Below are 24,550 nucleotides of genomic sequence, written 5' to 3'. Positions count from 1 at the left end.
AAATGTACAGACCTGATCTACAAAAAGAGTCAACAGAGACTGTACTTTCTCAAAAAGCTGGGATCTTTTAATATTAATTGTACTATACTGACTCTGTTTTACAAATCTTTCACTGAGAGTATTTTAACTTTTTGTATTGTTTGTTGGTTTGGCCAAGACACTGTCAGCCAGAGAAATATGCTGAGAAGGATTATCACCACAGCAAGCAAGGTACTTGGAGTCAAACAGACAGGCCTGGATGAGATCTTTAAGGTCAGGGCCCTCTGCAAGGCTCTCAAAATCATTTTGGACCCAAGCCACCCCCTGTAACCGGACTTTGAACTACTCCCCTTTGTGCGCAGGTATAAGGTACACCTCGGCAAGAAAAACAGAATTATCCAATTTGTGCCAGGTGTGATATCCCTCCTAAATAGCTCGGGCTAATGTTCCTATCGACTCAGTAAGGCCAGCAGGCTAGTCTCGTTTTATGGGTATGTAACTGTTATGAAAGTTGTATTGCCAATTTGTCTTGTATTTAAACGCCACTTTAAACGTGTACATGACACTGTAACAACATTTCCTCATGAGGACAATAAAGTCAGTGAAGTAGTACCGCTACTCCAGTATATAGCATCGTTAGTTTGTGTTACGAGCCATTTCCCAACAATCGTACATAGTAAGTAAGCATTTCACTGTAAAGTCTACACCTGTTTGTAATTTGTGCATGTGACAAATAAAATGTGACGTATTTACACACTGCATATAATGTTTCATTAATTCTCAATTGCTCACTATGGGATTGGCTTGGAACTTCGTCAAACAGAAAGCACCAATCAGCGAAGTGGCATAGTTTCGGGCATTGTTGGAGAAGTTTCGTCCGGAGCCCTGCTCTGCCAACATGTGGGAGGAGACATCTGCAGTGGGTGGATAAGTATGGTGCATCACCAACAGGCGAGTCATTCGAGCCAGACCGGGCAGCGACAGGTGTGTACCAGATAGAAGAGGAAAGGGAAACGCCATCGTCGTCAAACAGGTTATTGGGTCTCACTCATTTATCTTCATCGTTGAGTTTTGCCTAATTTTAGGCGATTCACTTTCCAGTTCTTAACTTTTTGAAGTTCCAGTACAATGAGGTAGGCCTAAATATTTATGTTAACTAGGCAAGTCAGCTAAGAACAAATTCTTATTTAAAATGACTGCCTAGGAACAGTGGCTTAACTACCTTGTTCAGGGGCAGAACGACAGATTTTTACCTTGTCAACTCAGGGATTCGATCTAGCAACCTTTCAATTACTGTCCCAACACTCTAACCACTAGGCTACTTGCGCGTTAAATTTTAGGTTAGTGAAATATTAGACTAATTGAACCTTAATTCTTCCACTTCTCCAGAAAAACGTTGTGGTTTAGTCTAACTTTTTGACATTTGAAGTAATTAACCCAAACGTATATATTTTGATTAGCCTAATAACGGAGAGCCGGTGTGTTTCTGAGATTTCCCCCGACGGCGTGGTATTTCGTGTTCAACGTAAACATAACCTGCTTGTAATGGAGAACCCTCTTTAAACAAATAGACACATTCCCAGACTAGAGTATTGCATTGTGGTGGTTATGCAACCTGGTCTCAGAGCATTTCGTATTATTCTGTACGTAAATCTGAGCAACCTCATTTAGTAATATATTTTAAAGATTCGTATGGTATATAATTTGTGGATGTCCATCCATTTTGTATGATATATTACTAATTATAAACTGGGTGGTTTGAGTGCTGATAGGCTAAAAGCCATGGTAAATCAGACCATAAACCATGTGTATGACAAATTATTTTTACAGTTTTAATTACGTTAACCAATATATAATAGCAATAAGGTACCTCGGGATTTTTGGTGTTTGGCTAATATACCACGGCTAATGTCTGTATCCAGGCATTCCGCATTGCGTTGTGCTTAAGAACAGCCCTTAGCTGTGGTATATTGCCCATATACCACACCCCCTCGTGCCTTCCTTCGTATTATGTTACAAATTCTAGCTCTGTGGCCGGCGGGCGTGAGTGAAGCTTGGGGTTAAGGTTAGGTTACAAGGTTAGGGGAAGGGCTAGTTAACATGATAAGTAGTTAGAAAGTTGATAAAATGCTGAAGTTGTCTGTGATTAAATTCGACCTCGCAATCTTTTGATAGACGTTTGTGGTATATGCCCACCAGTGGAGGCTGCTAAGGGGAGGACGGCTCATAATAATGTCTAGAGTGATATCAACCACATGGAAATCATGTATTTGATATCATTCCGTTGACACCCTTCCAGACATTATGAGCCATCCTCCCTAAGCAGCCTCAACTGATGCCCATCCATCCACCCTCCTTTCCTTTGTGCCTTAAGTAACATCTATGTAAGCATACCTAACATATCATACTAAATGGAATGTTACGGACTTACGTACAGAATAATACGAAATGCTCTGAGACCAGGCTGGGTTATGATGATGGACCAACCTTGTGTAAACGTTACGGGCATTCTGAGTTTGGGCCCAGGCATAGATTGCAATCTTTGGTTGTCTGGGTAGATGTGTAGAGTCATTTTAAAGGTAAACTTCAATGTTATTTGGAGTGTGTAATGGCAATGCTGATTAACAGTATATGCTTCACTGATAACTTTTGTAGCTATTACATTCTTTGTTATGATCACATGTTTCTATTGTCCCACTTGTAAAGCTCAATACAACTGACTTGTAGCCTAATTGGGTAAACCATAGGGCAGGCGTATTTAATGCTTACCCTACAAGGTCCGGATCCTGACAGCTTTATGTTCTACCTGATAATTAATTGCACCCACCTGGTGTCCCAGATCTAAATCAGTCACTGATCAGAGGGGCAACAATGGGAACGCAGTGGAGCTAGCTGAGGATGAGTTTGAGAGCCTTAGGAGAATGTCTAGGATTGGAATTTGACCCATCCACCTTGTTTCAAAGATATAATGTAAGTATTTTGGGCTCCCGAGTGGCGCAGTGGTCGAAGACACTGCATCTCAGTGCAGGAGGCGTCACTGCAGTACCTGGTTAAAATCCAGGCTTCATCACATCTGGCTGTGATTGAGAGTCCCATAGGGTGGCACACAATTGGCCCAGCGTTGGCTGGGGTAGGCCGTCAGTGTAAATAAGAATTGGTTCTAAACTGACTTGCCTAGTTAAATTTTAAAAATCTGCAATTACTGTGTCCAAAATAAAAAATTGACTGGAGTAATTTTGCAACTGATGCTATTATGCAATTGATGCATACAGACAATACTGTCTGTGGGGCAGACAGTGGCACAGTTTCCCCTACTGCACTACTTTAAAAAGCTTGCATTGTATTTCAATTGTATTTCAATTGTGCATGTTACTTTGCTGTAAAAACCTATTCTGTGAACTGATATGGGGCTCTGAATTATGCGATTGCACTTCTGAATTGTATCCCATTTATTTTATAGGAGGTGCAACAAGAACAGTAATGGCTTTTGACTCGCTGTCCTCCAGAGTAGTCTTGCTCTATGATGAATGGCTTAAACTGGCTGGTAAGTTGTTGTAATTTCGAAACGACGTTATGCAAATATTTATTGATGTAGAAAGTTGATTCAATTATCAGTTCAGGTCTTAATTTCTGTATAGTGTATATTAGGGATACCTAAGACTGTGGAAATTAAGTTGTTTAAAAACATTATCTCCATCCATTCTAACTCTTTCCTGCCCTTCCTTGAGGCATTGACTTAATACAGAGAATAATACTCGAACACAATTGGATGGGTGTCCACAAGGGCTCATTACATTACACCTGTCCTGTTATGTCAGATTAGTGATTACTTGAACTATTTGAACAGGATCCCTGGCTTGTCACGTTACACTCAGGAATAATGTTTTTTTTGGTCCACTCAGATCCCAGGACAGAGGACTGGCCCCTAATGGCATCGCCGATGGCCCAGACTCTCATCGTAATCGCCTACATCTGCTTTGTCACGACGCTGGGCCCTCGGCTGATGGAGAACCGCAAACCCTTTGACCTCAAAAATGCCATGGTCGTCTACAATTTCAGTATAGTGGGCTTCTCCATCTACATGATCTATGAGGTGGGTGCACTTCAGAAATCGACTGGCCACCATAACTTTAAACTTAAAAGTGCAATGCAGCTGTTTTTATTTCAAAATCAAATAATTTTCTGGGTAACAATTAAGTACCTTACTGTGATTTATTTTGTGTTTTTATTTAAAGCAAACAGCAAAGAGCAATTTCTCTAGAATTCTGAGTAGAGAGCTTGAAACTGAAAACTGTTATTGCCAGAACTCTTTAACGGTCTATTAACTATACTAAACAAAAATATAAACGCAACAGATAGTGTTGTTTAGCTGAGTTTTTTTATTTTAAATATGTTTATTTATTTAACCTTTTATTTAACTAGGCAAGTCAGTTAAGAACACATTCTTATTTACAATGACGGCCAAACCCGGACGACGCTGGGCCAATTGTGCGCCGCCCTATGGACTCCCGTTCACAGCCAGATACCGCCTGGATTCGAACCAGGGACTGTAGTGACGCCTCTTACACTGAGATGCAGTAGCCTAGACCGCTGCGCTACCCGGGAGCCCTAAAAGATACCAGAATTTAATACGCACAAGTTTTGTTCACAAATTTGTTTACTTCCCCGTTAGTGAACATTTCTACTTTGCCAAGATAATCATCCACCTGACAGGTGTGACACATCAAGAAGCTGATTAAATTGCATTATCATTACACAGGTGCACTTTGTGCTGGAGACAATAAAAGGCCGCTCTAAAATGTGCAGTTTTGTCGCACAACACAATGCACCCCTGTCGAATGGATGAGTGTTGTCACCCTTAAGAAAATGTCTCATATCTGCCGTTTCCATTACACATGTTACAATTATTTGTTTGCGAATAAACCTGGGTCAATGGAAAACTGCCTACTGTGTGGCGAGATGCATACACACACATTTTTGACTGCACTGGGCCTTTGAGAAATATAATGGGTTTATTTTTACTACTATGCTGCCATCTGCTGGTGGTTACTTGCAATAACACAGGTGTGACTTTTACATGAGGTGCTTTGTAAAGTGGGGTGTCTTTTTTTTTTCTCATGGTTTTTTCAATTTTGACTAACATTACCTTGTTTGTTAGTATCTGATGTCCGGTTGGGCCAATGGTTACTCCTACCGTTGTGACCTTGTTGACTACTCCAGCAATCCTCTGGCTGTCCGGGTAAGCTACTTTCACATTGCACTAGCGAAATACTCTTTGAATATTAATAGTCCTGTATCTCTGAATTCGGTGGCAATGTTTGACTGTTACCCCCCGGAGGCTAATGTTTGACTGTTACCCCCGGAGGCTAATGTTTGACTGTTGCCCCCTCAGATGGCATGGACCTGCTGGCTCTACTACTTCTCAAAGTTTATTGAAATGTTGGACACAGTAAGTACTATCCTGTTTAGTTGTACAACTGTAGTCAAGTAGAACATTTTAATGAATTAAACCAGCTATTACTACACAACTATATGAAAGACATTGTTATTGTTATTTTCTTGTCAGATCTTCTTCGTCCTCCGCAAAAAGACCAGCCAGGTGACATTCCTTCATGTCTTTCATCACTCTATCATGCCCTTCACTTGGTGGTTTGGAGTCAAGTTTTCAGCAGGTAGAGTAAGAGACTTGAAATGGAACTTGTGAATCTGAGTTGGTAATGACCTAACATTATGCAATGCCATCTGTTGCCATTTTTGAAATCATAAAATGTTTTATTTTTTATTTTTAACCAGGTGGTATGGGAACCTTCCATGCCATGTTGAACTGCGGTGTCCACGTCCTCATGTACTCCTACTATGCTGTGTGTGCTATGGGGCCTGCCTATCAGAAGTACCTGTGGTGGAAGAAATACATGACCACTATCCAGTTGGTATGCTAATACTTGTATAGTGTGCCCTGTGTTCATTAATTGTATTGAGGACAAGTGCATGACTTAGACTGAAATAGAATGAGTGCCGGTACTGTTTTATAGTCAAATGCAGGAGCTCCACAGTAGTACCGTTTGTTTGAGCTAATATTCTAGAAGAGGAACAGAAGCTCAAGCAGTAGAACATTTGAGGTGCTGGTACTCTGCTGTGGTGAGCTCAAGCACTGAGGATAAACAATTTAAGAAACAAAGCTGGATGAAGCATCCACATTTTTACTTTAAGTAAAATGGTTTCCTCAATGCTGCCCCTTTTTAAGACCTGTACATCTGCATTGTAGTGGTTTAGTCACCATATATCTTAATCATGTTTCCTTTTCTCTAGGTTCAGTTTGTGATGGTGACTGTCCACATTGGCCAGTTCGTCTTCATGAAGGACTGCCCCTATAAGTTTCCGGTTCTTCTCTACATTGTTGGTCTCTACGGACTGATCTTCCTGGTTCTCTTCCTCAACTTCTGGTACCACGCATACACAAAGGGAAAGAGGCTGCCCACGGTTGCGCAGAACAGCAAGGCTCTCCAGAATGGCAACGGTGCTCACCATGCCAATGGGGTTCACCATTCCAACGGGGTCGCCAAGGAGGCAACCAACGGCATCTTCTATGGCACAACCAACAGGGTCGCAAACGGCTTTCACCATGGCAATGGCATTCACAAGAAGGAAAAGTAAACGATGCAGCCTCATGTTTTAGTTGACAAGCTCAATTACCAACTTCCCGGGCTGTATTTTACATCCAAGTCTCCTTTTTATTACACTTCCACCATTTCAGAGCGTATTCCCTGTTTTAGTTGGTTCCAACTGTTGTTTTTTGTGTGTGCTTACAACTTTGTCTTATCACTGTTATTGAATAGAATCACATGTTCTGTTTGGCTATAGGTGGTTGAGTTACTGCATGACTTTTGTTCAGAAATGTAGTTATAGGGACCACTGCATACCATTTTTTTCAGTTAAATGTAAATGGTTTTGTGCTGTAATATAATGTGCCTGGGAACAGGCTTTTGAGAGTTGTTTTAAACGAGGTGATTATGCTTGAAATGTCTGGCGCAAACAGAGCATATGAATGTTCTTAGAGCTGCTCTGGTAGAACCTGAAGCCCTGGAATTAGTGGCATACATTTCACTGATTTGAGCTTTAGTCTTTTCATATGAGTAAGTTTGTAGTAGGCGAAATGCACTTCCTGAAATGCTTTATTGCTTATAGTATGCCAATGGATCGTACTTGATGTCTTTTGTGTTAATTTAATGTTCACAATGTATATACATTTGTCTTTTTTATGTTGCCGTTTCAAGGTAAAATGTACAGCAGGCTATGTGAAGGCTGTCTGGGCTTTTAGTGTTATTGAAGGAGCTGACCAAAACTGGGCATTTCCTTTGTGCCCATGGTGAATGAGAACAGAACAATATTGTCTGAATGAAAGCGATTATTTTACTACTGCAGGCAATAGCAAATACTGTGTATTTTTAAGCTACTTGCTCAATATTGTAGCGAATTCGGGTGGTTGGCACCGATCGGGACTAGAATCCGAGTCCCGCGACTGTCAAGCCAACACCTTAACCATCACGCCAGGAGGTCCAAACCGCTTGACGAGGTCGCTACAATATTGTTCAAAAGAACAATCTGCTTTTATGTTGAAATAAATTATTTTTACCTACATATATTGGCCAAGTCATTTATGAAAGTTCATTTATTCTTTACGTTTTTATAGGGAACTATACTAGACTACACAATGTTCTCTTATCTCGGGCAAGTTGACTCGACTATGTCCCTAAATTGTTGCAGGATGTCCATATTTGGACATCGTATCATGTGACCGGGTTCGCTTGTCTCTGCTCCAATCGCATTGCTCAGATGTGACGCTCGAGATTCAAAGTTGGTCAGCGAGGCGTAGCTAGGCTAGCTTCTCAATGGCATGTTATGTTTTCAGCAGTAACGATAGTCTGCAATAATATTTGGTAGAACTTCTCGTTTATGAAAGCTGTGTAACGTTTGTGTGTGTTATTGTACCAGAATGGAAGGTAAAATGATCGGACCGGGTCCATACAGGGCAACAAAGTTGGTGAGTTATGTCCAATGCTAGTAATGTTTGCTAGCTAGTTTTGTGGTCATTTGCATAGGCAACGTCAATTTGCCAAATGGCTTGTTGGTTATGTTGTAAGACTTTTGTCGTTTAATCGGATAAAACTCAGTTTTTTTGGCTAACGCCAACTAGGTATTGATATTACTCTTGGCTGGCTAGCGTTGAAGGAACGTCCCGGCGCTGTCCAGTGCACTCTGGCAAGGTTTCTCACCGTGGTAAAGTTGGTATCTTTGCCAGTCAGGACTTCAGGTTAGACTCTTTGTGAAAAAAAATTGTACAACTTTGCACAGGTCTTACTTTCCCAATTCCCCGACCGGAGTTTCATAATCACAAGGCAAAAGTGTAGGCAGTCTGTGGCACCGTCAATGCAACTAGTTAGGGACCATCAACGAAGTGCATGATCACAACATTCAAATTGCAATAGCTTTAACCACGTGACTTAGCAACCTCATTTCAACGTTAGTAAATTCACTCTGGAGTGCCAGAGAGTGCTCTAGGCATTCATAAATTACGAGCGTTGTCAGATTGTCCGTTCTTAAATTGAGAGCGTTTCGCTCTCGGGATTTTAGAGTGCAATGTACAATCTTGCTGAGGAGTAGGGTTGACCTGAGCGTTCTGACCTCAACAGCAGTCAACCACCCAAGCGAACTGGCTAAATTTAGCTAGCTTGCTAGCTACGTCCAGACATAAATGAGAGAACACCGCACTCTGACCATTTTACTTGCCCTAGCAGAGCTGGTTATCCAGAGCGTTGGCAACTAACTGTGCTGCTGGCAACAATTTCATATATTTTGCCAAAGTTTACTGACACCGGCCATATTCAACGGGTGTTGCGCGTTTGTAAATTCATCAGTAGTTCTGCGCTCTGGCACACTCGGATGAGTGCTCTGAAATCTGAGTACATAGCCAGAGTGAATTTATGAACGCACCCTTTGTATCATACCTTCTATAGAGGCATGTGCTTCTACATCTGCATTGCTTGCTGTTTGGGGTTTTAGGCTGGGTTTCTGTACAGCACTTTGTGACATCGGCTGATGTAAAAAGGGCTTTATAAATACATTTGATTGATTGATCTTTTAGTTCTCTCCAAAAAATATCTCAGTTTATTGCATATTTATTAAAATACACTTAAAATTCAATTGCTCCTTGACCATGTGACCTAGACATCTCAACCTAACTTTGGAATGTTCACATGTAGGGAAATACATTGTTCACCCTTTGGTTTTTCCAAAATGCGCGTTCATGATTTCATATAAATATTTGAAACTTTAAAATGACTGTCTCTTCAATGTGACTTAGCAACCTCATTTCAACTTTGTAGTATGCCTTATATAGAGGCATGTTGCACACCCTTTAGTTCTCAAACGATTCCTATATTTAAAAAAATATACAGTGCCTTGAGAAAGTATTCATACCTCTTGACTTATTCCACATTTTGTGACATCAGGAATTCAAAATGGATTAAATTGATATTTTTTTCTCACCCATCTACACACAATAGCCCATAATGACAGTGAAAACATGTTTTTTAGCCATTTTTGAAAACATATTAAATGAAATACAGAAATCTCATTTATATAAGTAATCATACTCCTGAGTCAATACATGTTATAATCACCTTTTGGCATTGACTACAGCTGTGAATCTCTCTGGGTAGCTTTCTAAGAGCTTTACACACCTGGATTGTACAATATTTGCACATTATTCTTTTAAAAAATTCTTCAAGTTGGTTGATCATTGTTAGACAGCCATTTTCAAGTCTTGCCATAGATGTTCCCAATGGGTGCAAGTCGATTTAAGTCAAAAATGTAACTAGGTCATACAGGAACATTCAATGTCGCCTTGGTAACCAACTCCACTGTATATTTGGCCTTGTGTTTTAGGTTATTGTCCTGCTGAAATGTGAATTTGTCTCACAGTTTCTGGTGGAAAGCAGACTGAACCAGGTTTCCCTCTAGGATTTTGCCTGTGTTTAGCTCTATTCCATTTATATATAAAAAATAATAAAAAAATCAAGAAAAAATCCGGAAACATATTCCCACTGATATTATGGGTAGACCAGTGACACACAATCTCAATTTAAACCATTTAAAATTCAGGATCTGAATACTTTCTGAAGGCACTGTATATTGTAAAAAAAATAATCACTTTAAAATCCATAGCTCTTCGATCACATAGGCACCTCAAACCAACTTTGTATTGTTCAAATGGGAGGGACAAAATATCACATTAGTCAACCAACCTTCATAGGGGGAAATCTTCTAGCCTGGCAGAAATGGATCACACCCTTCGGTTTTCCCAAAATGCACTTAGACCAGTGTTTCCCAAACTTGGTCCTCGGGACCCCAATGGGTGCATGTTTTGGTTTTTGCCCTAGCACTACACAGCTGATTCAAATAATAAACAAATCATCAAGCTTTAATTATTTGAATGAGCTGTGTAGTGCTAGGGCAAAAAAAAACTAGCCGTGCAACCTTGAGGACCGAGTTTGGGGAACACTGACTTAGACAATTTTTATATAAATATTTGAAACCATGTGATTTAGCAACCTCACTGTCCATTATTCCTTACATAGAGGCATGTTGCACACCCTTTGGTTTTCTGAAACATTTATTTTTCACCATTAATTTCTTAGGTCCTTGGTCTAAAGTAAAAAAGTGTAACTATTGGAAATTATAATTGAGCAGTGGGAATGAAGCTGCCCCTGCCTCAGTTGGTCATGAATGTTAGTGTACTTAGCGTATCTTAGACCAAAGGGCAGGCTCTGGAAGAAGCCACACTGATTGCGAATTGAGTCCAATGCTATTTGTGTTGCTTTTTTCCTTGCTTGTGTGTCATACAGCCTCTTAAGGCCTGAGCACTGTTGCCCTCAGACAGCAGACTACAGGTGGCCTCAGACCCCAGACCGACTTCCTCAGCTTGATGTAACAGGTGGCCTCAGACAGCAGACCCCAGACTGACTTCCTCAGCTTGATGTAACAGGTGGCCTCAGACCCCAGACCGACTTCCTCAGCTTGATGTAACAGGTGGCCTCAGACAGCAGACCCCAGACTGACTTCCTCAGCTTGATGTAACAGGTGGCCTCAGACAGCAGACCCCAGACTGACTTCCTCAGCTTGATGTAACAGGTGGCCTCAGACAGCAGACCCCAGACTGACTTCCTCAGCTTGATGTAACAGGTGGCCTCAGACCCCAGACCGACTTCCTCAGCTTGATGTAACAGGTGGCCTCAGACAGCAGACCCCAGACTGACTTCCTCAGCTTGATGTAACAGGTGGCCTCAGACAGCAGACCCCAGACTGACTTCCTCAGCTTGATGTAACAGGTGGCCTCAGACCCCAGACCGACTTCCTCAGCTTGATGTAACAGGTGGCCTCAGACCCCAGACCGACTTCCTCAGCTTGATGTAACAGGTGGCCTCAGACCCCAGACCGACTTCCTCAGCTTGATGTAACAGGTGGCCTCAGACAGCAGACCCCAGACCGACTTCCTCAGCTTGATGTAACAGGTGGCCTCAGACAGCAGACCCCAGACTGACTTCCTCAGCTTGATGTAACAGGTGGCCTCAGACAGCAGACCCCAGACTGACTTCCTCAGCTTGATGTAACAGGTGGCAGGTGTAATAGCTCTGCAGGATTGTGGGAACTACGTTGAGGCGCCTCCTTCTCCATAGCAGGTAAGTGTCAAATGTACTTTGTTTTCAGTGAAGTTGAGGCTTCTGTCTGTAATAGCCCCCAAGTAATTGAAAATGCTGAACCTCTACCTGTTCTCAATTGAGGTTCAGCTGAGGTAACGAAATCAGCCTTCGCACAGTACACGAGATAGGCATGCTCTCTCAAATTCTCCTATCCTATCTTGTGTACGGTATGGCCTTAGGCATGCTTCCTCAAATTCTCCTATCCTTAGATCACACAGTACACCAGATTGAACAGACTGACCCTAGACCCCCGGCACATAGGCTATTGCAGGATATATACTTGAGACTGAGACGGGTGGGGGTTGGGCAACACTGGCCCCGTCCAAAATGACTCCCAGACAGGGCCAATCAAGCAGGATAAACATCAAAGCACAGCTCCCACACCACTCGGGGGAAATCAAGAGACCTCTAACTTACTACCCTGAGACAAGGCCGAGTATAGCCCGGGAAGATCTCCCCTACCGCACTAGCCCTAAGGTAAGCAAAACCGGACAGGAAGATCACGTCTGTGACTCAACCCACCCAAGGGAGTCGAGTGTAGCGAGCAAAGCCTGGCATGATGTGATGTGTCCTTATAGGGAAAGCATAGGACAGCATGAACAAGCCAGTGACACAGACGCCGTAATAATAAGAATCCCAAGAGAGAGTGGGGATCCAGCCAGGCAGAGACGGCAAGGGCGGTTCCTCTCGCCAGTGACTTCTCATTCACTTTCGCTCCCCTGAGCAAAAAACGACTACGCTCAATCATAGGACCTACTGAACAGATGAGTCTTCAGTAAAGACTTAAAGGTTGAGACCGAGTCTGCGTCTCTCACATGGATCGGCAGAGTATCCCATAAAAGAGGAGCTCTATAGGAGAAAGCCCTGCTTCCGGCTGTTTCCTTACAAATTCTAGGGACAATAAGGAGGCCTTCGTCTTATGACTGTAGAACACATGTACCGTAGGTATGTACGGTGGAACCAAATCAGAGATAAGTAAAAGCAAGTCCATGCAATGCTTTGTATGTTAACAGTAAAACATTGAGCCTTAACAGGAAGCCAGCAGACTAGCACTGGAGTAAAATGATCACGTTTTGGTTCTAGTCAAAACATCTAACAAGGAACTGGGAGACTGGGTAATTATTGGAGTGTAACATAGGTGTTGTCTAAAGAGATGGTTTGTCAGTCTGGTTTTAAATATGCAAATTGATGATGGATGTTTCAGAGGACTGCAGCTGAGCTGAAGTCACTGAAGACAAGCTCCCCAGTGGCCAGGAGTCTGGTGTTGGGGGTGAAAAGGAAGGTATTTAGGTGTGCAGCATGTCAGAGAGTTAAGAAAGAGCCAGGACATGGAGAGGTTTGTAGGTGAGCAGGGGAGTTGGTGGAGAGTGGATGTTTTCCCAGGTTTTGGTGTGGATTAGGGAATTTTCGGGTCCCAGTGGTTTGAAATAAAGGATCCAAGGATAGAGTGAACAACTGTCTTGTAAGCATTCAGATATTGTGCACAATGGTAAGAAGTTGCATACAGCCTGCCGGCAAACTTTTCCAACGCTTCAGTCTGCAGCCTTACTTTATACCATAACGTCAGGTAAGGACCCAGAGGAGGGAGAACACTATATTTTCCCTCCCCTTGCCAGCCCATCAGAATGCCTGCAAACAGATTGAGACATAATGGTGACACCAAAATGGTGTGGGTGAGCGCTGAAGCAACAGAATTGTGAACATATTGAAGAGGGTTGACAGAGACTAGAGATGAGCATTACAGTAGTCCAAATAAGAGGTGACAATCTGATTAACTGTTCAACACAATACTATTCAGAATGCCCAAAACCTGGCGGTCTAACTTTGCAGAGCAGAAAGTCTTACTTTTGTGTGAAACTCATGGCAGACATGCAATGTGTGTCCCTACCCTGTGAATAATACAAACATTCCTAAGTTGATTTGAAGTGCCTAGGTCATGTGATCAAGGAGCTATTGAAATTCAAAGGCCAAAATGTAACTAATAAATTAAGGTAAAAGAAATTCAACAATTGTCCCTTTGAACATTCCAAAGTTGGTTTGAGGTGTCTACATCACATATTAAAGGAACTGATGAGTTTTAAGGGATTTAAAACAAAAACATATATATGTTTAATCTAGGAATCGTTTTATGAGAACTAAAGGGTGCGCAACATGCCTCTCAATATATAAGGAAAAATACAAATTGGAAATAAGATTGGTAAGTCACGTGGTTGAAGAGCTATTGAAATGGTAATATTGTGATCATGCACTTTGTTGACGGTCCCCAACCAGTTGCATTGTCCTTTGCCATGCGATTATGAAACTGGTCAGAATCGGATAAATAAGACCTGTGCAATGTTGTACACCTTTTTTATATTTTTTTTATAAAGAGCCTAACCTGAGCTATGCAGCTCAAAACATTCGTGAGCTATTGAAGTTTAAAGGTCCGAATGTCTGGCGAATCTCCAACCAACGTTACCACGGTAAGAGACCCTCTGGCCAACAGCCATTAACTGCAGACTGTCATATTTGTATTGACATGTCTAATCACAGAATTAAATGGAACAACGAAATTGTGTCTCTAACCCTAATTTACAGAAGGCAATGAACCGTTTTGTGGAGATTACTTTAATTGCTGCCAGTCTAATAACCCAGAGGACAGGAAATAAACACTATAAACAATGGTTTTGCTTCTAACTAGTAGTGGGAATGAATATGGTCACGGATTGATTTAAATTGTAGCCTAATACCCATATTATAAAAGCCTGATAGACGAAGTACCTAAAATATGCATTTCCTTGACTTGTTTGTCTATTTTCATCTACCATTTGTAGATGGTCTTGAAGATGTGCCATCATGAGTCTAAATCCTTGTACATTATGGGCCATTTTCCCGGACATTGAGTAAACCTAGTCCTAGTGCTCAATGGAGAATCTCATTGAAATGGCTTTTTAGTCCAGAACTAGGCTTAATCTGTGTCTGGGAAACTAGCCGTAGATGTGAGAGCCCCCCATCTAGGCATAGTTACTATGCACCTTTCTTTTGATGTGGAGCCATCTAGCTAGCTACAGTATATTAATTACCACGATCTAGCGATGGGCAACTTTGATGGAATGGGGCCCACAAAAAAACGTAACTCATCACGAGGGGCCGTAGGGGGTCTGGGTAACCACATCCCCCAAAATTACATTTTAAAGTTAATTTCTTGCAATTCTACACATTTTGCAATGGGGCGTAGAGAAAAGGTTGCAATTTTATAACAAATTTCCTGAAATTTTGCCACTGGGTGGAAGCAAATGTTTGCAGTTTTTAATATGAAAACTGGTGATCAATGAGCCAAAACCCAGTCCTTAATTCAACCATGCTTTCTACAAGTTTAGATAGCTGGCCGCTACACTAACTTACGAATCAATTTTTTTTTTAGCAGACATGGGCTAATTGAGTGACTGCTGATGGTCAACCAAATTTCGAAATTGAACCTTGTGTATTCTATCATTCTAACTGTCAACAGTAAGTTGAGACCCCGACGGAGTTCCTAAAAAATTTATTTATTTATTATGATATATTTTTTTATTAGTCCGCGGGCCTACAAAAGGGGGCCTGCTCCGCCAGTTGCCCATCCCTGATCTAGCTACAGTACCAGTCAAAAGTTTCGACACACCAACTCATTTAAGGGTTTTTCTTTATTTTTACTATTTTCTACATTGTAGAATAATAGTGAAGACATCAAGACTATGAAATAACACATATGGAATCATGTAGTAACCAAAAAATTGTTAAACAAATTCTTCAAAGTAGCTACCCTTTACCTCATGAAGCTGGTTGAGAGAATGCCAAGTGTGCAAGGCAGTCACCTGGAATGCATTTCAGTTAACCTCCACAGGATCGGTGGGTCCCCCTCGGGACGGTTAAGCTAACGTAGGCTAATGCGATTAGCATGAGGTTGTAAGTAACAAGAACATTTCCCAGGACATAGACATATCTGATATTGGCAGAAAGCTTAAATTCTTGTTAATTTAACTGCACTGTCCAATTTCCAGTAGCTATTACAGTGAAAGAATACCATGCTATTGTTTGAGGAGAGTGCACAGTTATGAACTTGAAAATGTATCAATAAACCAATTAGGCACATTTGGGTAGTCTTGATACAACATTTTGAACAGAAATACAATGGTTCATTGGATCAGTCTAAAACTAAGCACATGCACTGCTGCCATCTAGTGGCCAGAATCTAAATTACGCCTGAACTGTAAAAATAATACGTTATGGCCTTTCTCTTGCATTTCAAAGATGATGGTACAAAAAAACCGCAAGTTTAATGTGTATAATGTGTTATATTCTCCTACATTCATTTCACATTTCCACAAACTTGTGTTTCCTTTCAAATGGTGTATCCTTGCTTCAGGTCCTGACCAAGTCCATATTATGGCAAGAACAGCTCAAATAAGCAAAGAGTAACGACAGTCAATCATTACTTTAAGACATGGTCAGTCAATCCGGAAAATTTCAAGAACTTCTAAAGTTTCTTAAAGTGCAGTCGCAAAAACCATCAAGCGCTATGATGAAACTGGCTCTCATGAGGACCGCCACAGGAAAGGAAGACCCAGAGTTACCGCTGCTGCAGAGGATAAATTCATTGGAGTTACCAGCCTCAGAAATTGCAGCCCAAATAAAATGCTTCAGAGTTCAGGTAACAGACACATCTCAACATCAACTGTTCAGAGGAGACTGATTGAATCAGGTCTTCATGGTCGAATTGCTGCAAAGAAACCACTACTAAAGGACACCAGTAAGAAGAAGAGACTTGCTTGGGCCAAGAAACACGAGCAATGGACATTAGACCGGTGGAAATCTGTCCTTTGGTCTGATCAGTCCAAACTTGAAAATTTTGGTTCCAACCACCGTGTCTTTGTGAGACGCAGAGTAGGTGAACGGATGATCTCCGCGTGTGTGGTTCCCACAGTGAAGCATGGAGGAGGAGGTGTGGGGGTGCTTTGCTGGTGACACTGTCGTTGATTCATTTAGAATTCAAGGCGCACTTAACCAGCATGGCTACCACAGCATTCTGCAGCGATACGCCATCCCATCTGGTTTGCGCTTAGTCCCACTATCATTTGTTTTTCAACAGGACAATGACCCAACACACTTCCAAGCTGTGTAAAGGTTATTTGGCCAAGAAGGAGAGTGATGGAGTGCAGCATCAGATGACCTGGCCTCTACAATCACCCGACCTCAACCCAATTGGGATGGTTTGGGATGAGTTGGACGGCTACTTTGGGTGGCTACTTTGAAGAATCTCAAATATAAAATATATTTTGATTTAACACTTTTTTTGGTTACTACATTGATTCCATATGTGTTGTTTCATAGTTTTGATGTCATCACTATTCTACAATGTATAAAATAGTTAAAATAAAGAAAAATCCTTGAATGAGTAGGTGTGTCCAGACTTTTGACTGGTACTGTTTGTGTATATAGAGAGATCTAGCACTCTAGCTGTTGCTTCATGTATTAAACTGAAGAGTATGTGCTCCCTAAGCTTCAATGGGCATGATTTATTTTATTTATTTTTATTTTACCGTTATTTTACCAGGTAAGTTGACTGAGAACACATTCTCATTTACAGCAACGACCTGGGGAATAGTTACAAGGGAGAGGGGAATGAATGAGCCAATTGTAAGCCAATGATATCCCTGCATGTATTTACATATGCATTTAGTTTGTTATTTAGGCCTATATTTGACATGCCTCATGTGAAAGTAGAAATTGTGGTGTTACTGGCTAGGCTATTTGTTAAAAAACAGGATGTAACTCCTCATCATAGCACATTATTAACACTAAATATGTGTTAAATAAAACTCTTGACTGGATCTCTGTCCTGCAGTGGAATGAAACTATCAAGCTCTTCCGTGGAGGCATGCCTCTGAAAAGACACTGGGCATACTTCCGTAGCTATGACAACAGCTTCACTGGATCCGAGGCCGTTGATTGGCTACATGAGCTGCTGAAGCGAAACCATAACTTTGGGCCAGAGGTGACCCGGTACCAGACCCTGCAACTGCTCAGGAAATTCATGAAGAACCACGTCGTTGAGGATGTCAAGGGCCGCTATGGTAAAGAAGACTTTGACGACAGTGGTCAAGTCTACAGGTGATTATGATGTCCTGTTATTGGGATGTGTGTGTTTTCAATGTCATTGCCTTTCATGGTACTAAGGTGTCATGGCTGACGACTTTGCTGCATATTTACATTTGACATTTTGGTAATATACCAGACGCTCTTATCAAAAGTGATTTTTACAGGAGCAATTAGGTGCTATGCTCAAGCCCACATCGACAGATACAATTTGTTTTTCACCCAGTCTGCTTACTGGCCCAACGCTCCAAACCGCTAGGCTACCTGCCGCTCTATGAGAGCAGTAGGCAGGCAAAGTAATGTGTCAAAAAAGGCCAATGCTCACCTGACATGAAATGACCCTGTCTGCTTATATGTGGTCTGAGATATTGAGCAGATAAAGACATCTGAACGCCTGTGGTCCTTAAATGTGCATGAATGTGTGGAAGGGCTGCCGGTTCATACCCCTGACTTCCCTCCTCTGTGACCCTAGGTTCCCTCCTACGTCCCCCCTGAAGCCCCTGCCCCAGCGGCCTCCAGTGTCAGAGAACTGCGACCTGCCCCGGCTCATCCGCTGGGACGACTACGAGGAACTGCCGCAGCCAGAGAAGATCCCCATGAAGTCTCTGATCCTGGTGAGAGAAACTGAGGGAGGCCAGGGGCTAGTACAGCTGTTTATCTTTACAGTTAGCTGTTGCTGTTTTCACTGACCTTTTTTAATTATTTCATTTTAGAGATGGCACAACAATATGTAGTAATTATTATTATTATACACACGCACTTAGAAACTGGGAAACATGTTCAAATGTACTAATAATAATATAATGTATGCCATTTAGCAGACACTTGTATCCAACGTGACTTAAGTTATGTGTGCATATATCTTTCGTATTGGTGGTCCCAGTGGGACTAATATACAGTATTTTAGGGTTCCATTGGTGTCATAGATTTCTATGTTTTGGATTTTCCTCAGAACTCAGAGACGTGGAACAAGAGACACAGCATAGCCATTGGAGAGGTGCACGAGTGCAAAATCATCCGCAGGAGTGACATCACCCCCAAGCAAGTCGACCAAATCTGGAAGAAAATGACAATCACACAGTACGTAGCTAGCTATCCACCACACACCATCAATGGACTTGCGCTTGTAGGTCACACTGTGTGTGTGAGTTGTTGCTTTTCCTTTTACAACTGTTGAATACTACCTTCTGTTTTAGTTTGCAGAGAGTGCTGGGTCTGAAGACAATGGATGGAGTGTTGGATCCCAACCACGTGAATGCAAAGCATATCATTCACAACGTATTCAGTGTCAACAAAACAGGAATAGTCATTGTGAAGAACAAAGCGGGTATGTAACTTTTGCAGTCATTGCTCATGACAATTACTGTATAAGATTAACATTAATAACTAAAACTATATTTTAGAATTTAGCCTAACTTTTTCTTTCTCATGTTTTGCATTACCAGAGGACATGCCCTATTGGGTTCTATCAGCAATGAAGTGCTTAGCCAACTGTGAGTAAAGCTATACTGATGATAAACCTCTCCTCTTATCATTTAAACATCTGCTTTGGGATCACCTTTGTTACTAATTAGCTGCAGTATGTAAGGTTTCGTGCTCTTACCAATACAGCAAGACCCAACATCTGCTCATGTTTGCCTTTGGGTCTTCTTGTTTTGTATATAAAGTTAGGCTTGAATCCCTCTCTTCTTTAGGGCCCAACGGTAGGGAGACCAAGCAGCCCATGTACCCAGGCTTTGAGCGTGATGTGCTGCGGACGGTGGCTGAGTACTTCCAGAGACTCAAAGAGCCCCTGTTGACCTTCCAGCTCTATGAAGTCTTTGTCAACATTCTCAGTGAGTAATGTGTCAACTTACAACAATGATAGTAGAAAACACCACTACTCCTGAAGAGGAAGCACTGCATTATTTCTCTTATCTGTTTAATATTAAAAAAAATCTGATCTATGGCCTCTTTGTGAGGTAGAAGAGGAAGCGCTGTGGCTGTTATGTGGCTAAATGTCAACGGAACACTTCAGGGCCACACATAACTCTTACTGTAGCCTTGCATTACCATATTTAAATTGGGCAAACAATCGTGAACCATTTGGTTTGTAATAAACACTCCAACAAAATGTTATCAAAACCACATGAGAGACGGATAGATGCAATGCCAGGGAAGGTCCTGTGTACCTCAAGCCATCTCTTCCCCCAGGTCTGCTGCAGCAGAAAGAGGTGGCAGCAGAGGCCCTCCAGGTGTGCAGCCTCCTCCTGCCACCGGCCAACCGCCGCAGACTCCAGCTGCTCCTCCGCCTCATGGCCAGGGTCTGCCAGAACCCCGCCCTTCCCCCGCTTAACGACGCCATAGCAACACGCACCCTGGTACAAACTACTTTCCATCGTAACTGTTGTTATGGAGGGCTTGCAGTTGTATGGATTTTCCCACTAGGTTTCAAAGCTCTTCATAGTAAGTGACTGTATTTTTCTGTTTTCACTCCCCACTCGTTGTTCGTGGTCAGATGGTGCAGACATTCTCGCGCTGCATCCTGGGCTCTGCAGAGGAGGTGGACCTGGACGAGCTTCTGGCCACCAAGCTGGTCACCTTCATGATGGAGCACCAGGACAGTGTCCTCAGGGTGCCCTCTAACCTGCACAGACATGTGGAAGATCACCTCTCCCACCTCAGGAGGGTACAGGTCAGCTTGACGCGGTCATAGCATACTGTTTACAAACCCAGAGAAAGTACACTGACAGCCTGTCTTGGGTCGTGTTCATTAGGGTACGCAACGGAAAATGAACATTTGCATTTCTGATGGGACAAATCCAGATAATTCCTCTCTATTTTAGTCCTGTTTTCTTCAATTTGGTGCCTAATGAACACGACCCTGGTCAAATGGTGTATGTGAAAGGGTGTGCTTTCGTTTCACCCTTGGTGTGGTAGCGATTGTTTGATTTCTCAAGCTTTGTCACTATACTGGGTTCAAGTTTGACTGATAATTAAATAACCGCTATATAATGTCATAACTTACAATACTATGGTCACTTTTATATATTTACGTTTACCTACCAGTTGCATCAACTCAATCTCTATGGATTTTCATTGAACATGCAGGATTCTTAACAGCCTCTCCCTCTCTCAACCCCAGACCAATAATTATTTTTCATCTCTCACTTTCTCTACCCCCCAGATAAAGTATGCCGGTGCGGATACAGACGCCTCCCTGGTGTCTCCGTCGTACTGCAGGAAGATTAGCAGGGCAGAGTTTGAGGAGCAGAGAGTCTCCAGCTCCCAGGGGTCCATGCAGGAGCTGCTGGAGGGCCTCATCGCCGACACTGAGCTCTCAGCCAAGGACAAGAGGAAGAGACTCAAGCAGGTACACTCGAAGAAGATCTCTTTCCCTATATTAACTTTGCTAGGGCAGGATTTTTCAATCTCCAGCCTACTGGCGCGCTGTAAACTAATCATCTTACCATTCTTCAGTTTCAGAAGTCTTATCCGGAGATCTACCGCAGGCGGTTCCCCACAGCGGAGAGCAAGGCTGCCGTCTTACCAGAGAAAGCTCCACGGCTCAAACCCCAGCTCATGCTCCTAACCCTGAAGAAACCCTTCCAGCCTTTCCAAAGGAGTTGGAGCTTTAGGGCCTAACTCTCACCTCTGACTCTGCACGTCTGACCTCTACAGTGTGGCCAGGAGACATGGAGGATTATGGGTGTTGGAGTGTTTGGAGCTTATTCCACAGCAGGTCAATGAGAATAGAATTCACAGGGGTAAAGTGGCAATAGATGGAATAGTGTTGCCAATTTGACTTACTATACTAGAAACTACTGTTAAACTAAGAAGAGGATGCTAGGAATCCATTAAGGGCAGCTTGTGTTAGCCAACATTAAACAGTGAATGGAAATTATCCTGCATAACAGGTCCATAGAATTGGTCACTACAGGTAGAATTATAAATGTGTGTGCCATGTTTAAATTGGTTTCAAAAAACGAAACAATTTTGACCTTGTCTCATCGCTGCAACTCCCCAATGGGCTCGGGAGGTGAAGGTCGAGTCATGCGTCCTCTGAAACATGGTTCTTAGCACCGTCCGCTTAACCCGGAAGCCACCCTCACCAATGTGTTGTAGGAAACACCGTTCAACTGACGACCAGGTCAGCCTGCAGGCGCCCGGCCCGCCACAAGGAGTTGCTAGAGCGCGATGTGCCAAGTAAAGCCTCCCTGGCCAAACCCTCCCCTAACCCGGACGACGCTGGGCCAATTGTGCGCCGCCTTATGGGACTTCCGATCACAGCTGATTGTGATACAGCCCGGGATCGAACCTGGGTCTGTAGTGACGCCTCTAGCACTGCGATGCAGTGTCTTAGACCGCTGCACCACTCGGGAGGCCCATGTTTTTCTTCCACCAAGTGAACACAGAATCTTTAAAAAGTCAAATGCATTTCAATTGGCCATTTACAGTGAGCTCCAAAAGTATTGGGACAGTGACAATTTGTTGTTGTTTTGGCTCTGTACTGCAGCACTTTGGATTTGAAATGATACGATGACCATGGGGTTAAAGTGCAGACTGTCAGCTTTAATTTGAGGGTATTTTCATGCCATTTTAGGGAACCAAAAGTATTGGAACAAATTCACATGTGTATTAAAGTAGTCAAAAGTTTAGTATTTGGTTCCATATTCAAAGCACGCAATGATTACATCAAGCTTGTGAATACACATTTGTTGAATGCGTCTGCTGTTCGTTTTGGTTGTGTTTCAGATTATTTTGTGCCCAATAGAAATGAACAGTGAATAATGTATTGTCATTTTGGAGTCACTTTTATTGTAAATATGAAGAATAGAAGGTTTTTTAACACTTCTACATTAAGGTGGATGCTACCATGATTATTGATAGTTCTTAATGAAATTGTGAATAATGATGAAAGTTAAACGCACAAATATCACACCCATAGAAATGCTAGCCTCTCCTATTATTGTAGTGTTGAGAGGTTAACATGTCTTTGGGGAATGATATTTGTGATTTTAAGTTTCTAACTCCTCATTATTCATGATTAATTCAAGATTATCCGTAATCATGTGGGGATCCACATTTAATGTAGAAACATTGTATTCTTATTTACAATAACTGACTCAAATAACACAATACATTATTTACCAAGCATTTCAATATGGCACAAAATAATCTGAAACACAACCAAAACAAACAGAAAATTGCATACTACAAGATTGTAGAGTCACAAGCGTGATGTAATCATTGCATACTATGAATATGGGACCAAATACTAAACTTTTGACTACTTTAATACACAAGTGAATTTATCCCAAAAGTGTACAAAAAGTGCTGTTATTTCTAAACGGTTCACCCGATATGGATGACAATCCCCTCAAATCAAATGAAAGATCAACAGTCGTCTGCACTTGAACCTCGTAGTCATTGTATCATTTCAAAGCCAAAGTTCTGGAGTAAAGAGCTAAGACAACAACAAATGTGTCCCTGTCCCAATACTTCTGGAGTTCACTATATGTCCCTGTTAATATTATTTGGTCAGTGTGGTCTTTCTCAGAACACATAGGTACTGAAGGGCTGGAAGAGACCTTTTCTTCAATATAGCACTGGTCTATGGAATTGTCAGTCATCTCTGATTTATTCACTTAATTTGATTATATAATTTCATAATCATCTTGTTTACTACTAGGCCTTCTGGAGACACACCCCAGTTTGCTTTGGGGTGGATCGAGTCATTTCATGAGACAAATGTGTTGTTTTTAAATTTAAGTCATGGTACTGTATTTCAGTAATGGAAAATGTTATTTCAAGTTTAATATATTTTTGATAACTCTAAACTACGTTCATCAACACTGTCTTTATATCTGTTTTTCTGATCACACTGGAGAACTAGAAACCGTCGTTAAGAATGATGCTGAAAAACTCACTGAAGTGCCAGTTGATAATATTGGTTATTTGTTGGAATGTTGTTAGTCATTTTGTATATAGTTATAAGAAGTATTTTTCACACAGTCACACAGTATGTCCTTTACTATAACAAGCATGTTTATGTTTTTCCATTTTGTTTTATTTCCTGTCACTTTGTCTTACTACTGTACCTACTTTCTCTAATGACAACTTTAGCTTTCATCACCTCTTTTTTTCTTTTTTCTTTGAGAGATGTTTAATCATAAAAAAACTAACTTTTAGCACTGGATAATTTTATACAGATGATATCAATACAAGTATTTTTGGCTGATAATGTTAGTGAATAGATGGAAGAATGCTGGAATCTTGACTGTTACGCCCTTACTGCAGGTAGTAAGTGGCTGTTCTTGCATTTTTGCTGGAATAAGGAAACCTGATGAATACAAGAAATGTAAAAGAAGATGTCTCGTTGACTCTTTCTTGTGTGTATGAAATCCACTCAACAAATAGTATTCAGTTGAGGACAGGACACATTTTCAGATGGAATCAAAGCACATTTTTATTGGACTGTGGCTAAAGGCTCTCCAACCCTGGTTTTCAATGAAGTAGGTAGGATTCATTATTACCTTCCTATACCATAAACAGTCAGCACTTTAACCTCATATTTATCATTACAAATCAAAAGTGCTTGAGTACAGAACCAAAATAACAAGAAATGTGTCACTGTCCCAAAACGTTTGGTGCTCACTGTACTTTCGACATAGAACTAAGCATACATTTTATGGCTCTAGCTTGCAGGCAAAAGCCAT

At 41.7% G+C, this 24,550-nt stretch overlaps 2 protein-coding genes across 7 annotated transcripts; both read left to right on the top strand.

Annotated features, from left to right (window-relative positions):
• Window positions 1-438: 438 nt before the first annotated feature.
• LOC139544588 (very long chain fatty acid elongase 7-like) lies at window positions 439-7,617 on the top strand. 6 transcript variants are annotated; one of them, XM_071351896.1, is made up of 9 exons: window positions 439-655; window positions 803-963; window positions 3,440-3,523; window positions 3,882-4,072; window positions 5,138-5,218; window positions 5,372-5,428; window positions 5,546-5,651; window positions 5,773-5,909; window positions 6,289-7,617. In XM_071351896.1, the coding sequence occupies exons 3-9, from the start codon at window positions 3,460-3,462 to the stop codon at window positions 6,631-6,633; spliced, it is 981 nt and encodes a 326-aa protein (XP_071207997.1). In that variant the 5' UTR covers window positions 439-655; window positions 803-963; window positions 3,440-3,459; the 3' UTR covers window positions 6,634-7,617. The 6 variants fall into 6 exon arrangements, with proteins under 6 accessions (XP_071207997.1, XP_071207996.1, XP_071207994.1 ...); XM_071351895.1 differs by having other exon boundaries at window positions 803-1,112; XM_071351893.1 differs by having other exon boundaries at window positions 441-655; window positions 803-1,012.
• A 230-nt stretch (window positions 7,618-7,847) lies between these two features.
• Window positions 7,848-24,201, top strand: LOC139544338 (DEP domain-containing protein 1B-like). Its single transcript, XM_071351326.1, has 11 exons — window positions 7,848-8,020; window positions 17,602-17,867; window positions 18,325-18,466; window positions 18,805-18,932; window positions 19,049-19,179; window positions 19,298-19,345; window positions 19,547-19,687; window positions 20,046-20,212; window positions 20,350-20,526; window positions 21,019-21,204; window positions 21,312-24,201. Exons 1-11 carry the CDS (start codon window positions 7,973-7,975, stop codon window positions 21,474-21,476), a joined length of 1,599 nt encoding a protein of 532 aa, XP_071207427.1. The 5' UTR covers window positions 7,848-7,972; the 3' UTR covers window positions 21,477-24,201.
• Window positions 24,202-24,550: the final 349 nt, after the last annotated feature.

The sequence above is a fragment of the Salvelinus alpinus genome, chromosome 18 (genome assembly GCF_045679555.1).
Source record: "Salvelinus alpinus chromosome 18, SLU_Salpinus.1, whole genome shotgun sequence".
Classification (NCBI taxonomy): Eukaryota; Metazoa; Chordata; class Actinopteri; order Salmoniformes; family Salmonidae; genus Salvelinus; species Salvelinus alpinus.
The sequence above is the reverse complement of the archived record's forward strand: the minus strand, read 5'-3'. Positions and strand labels throughout refer to the sequence as shown.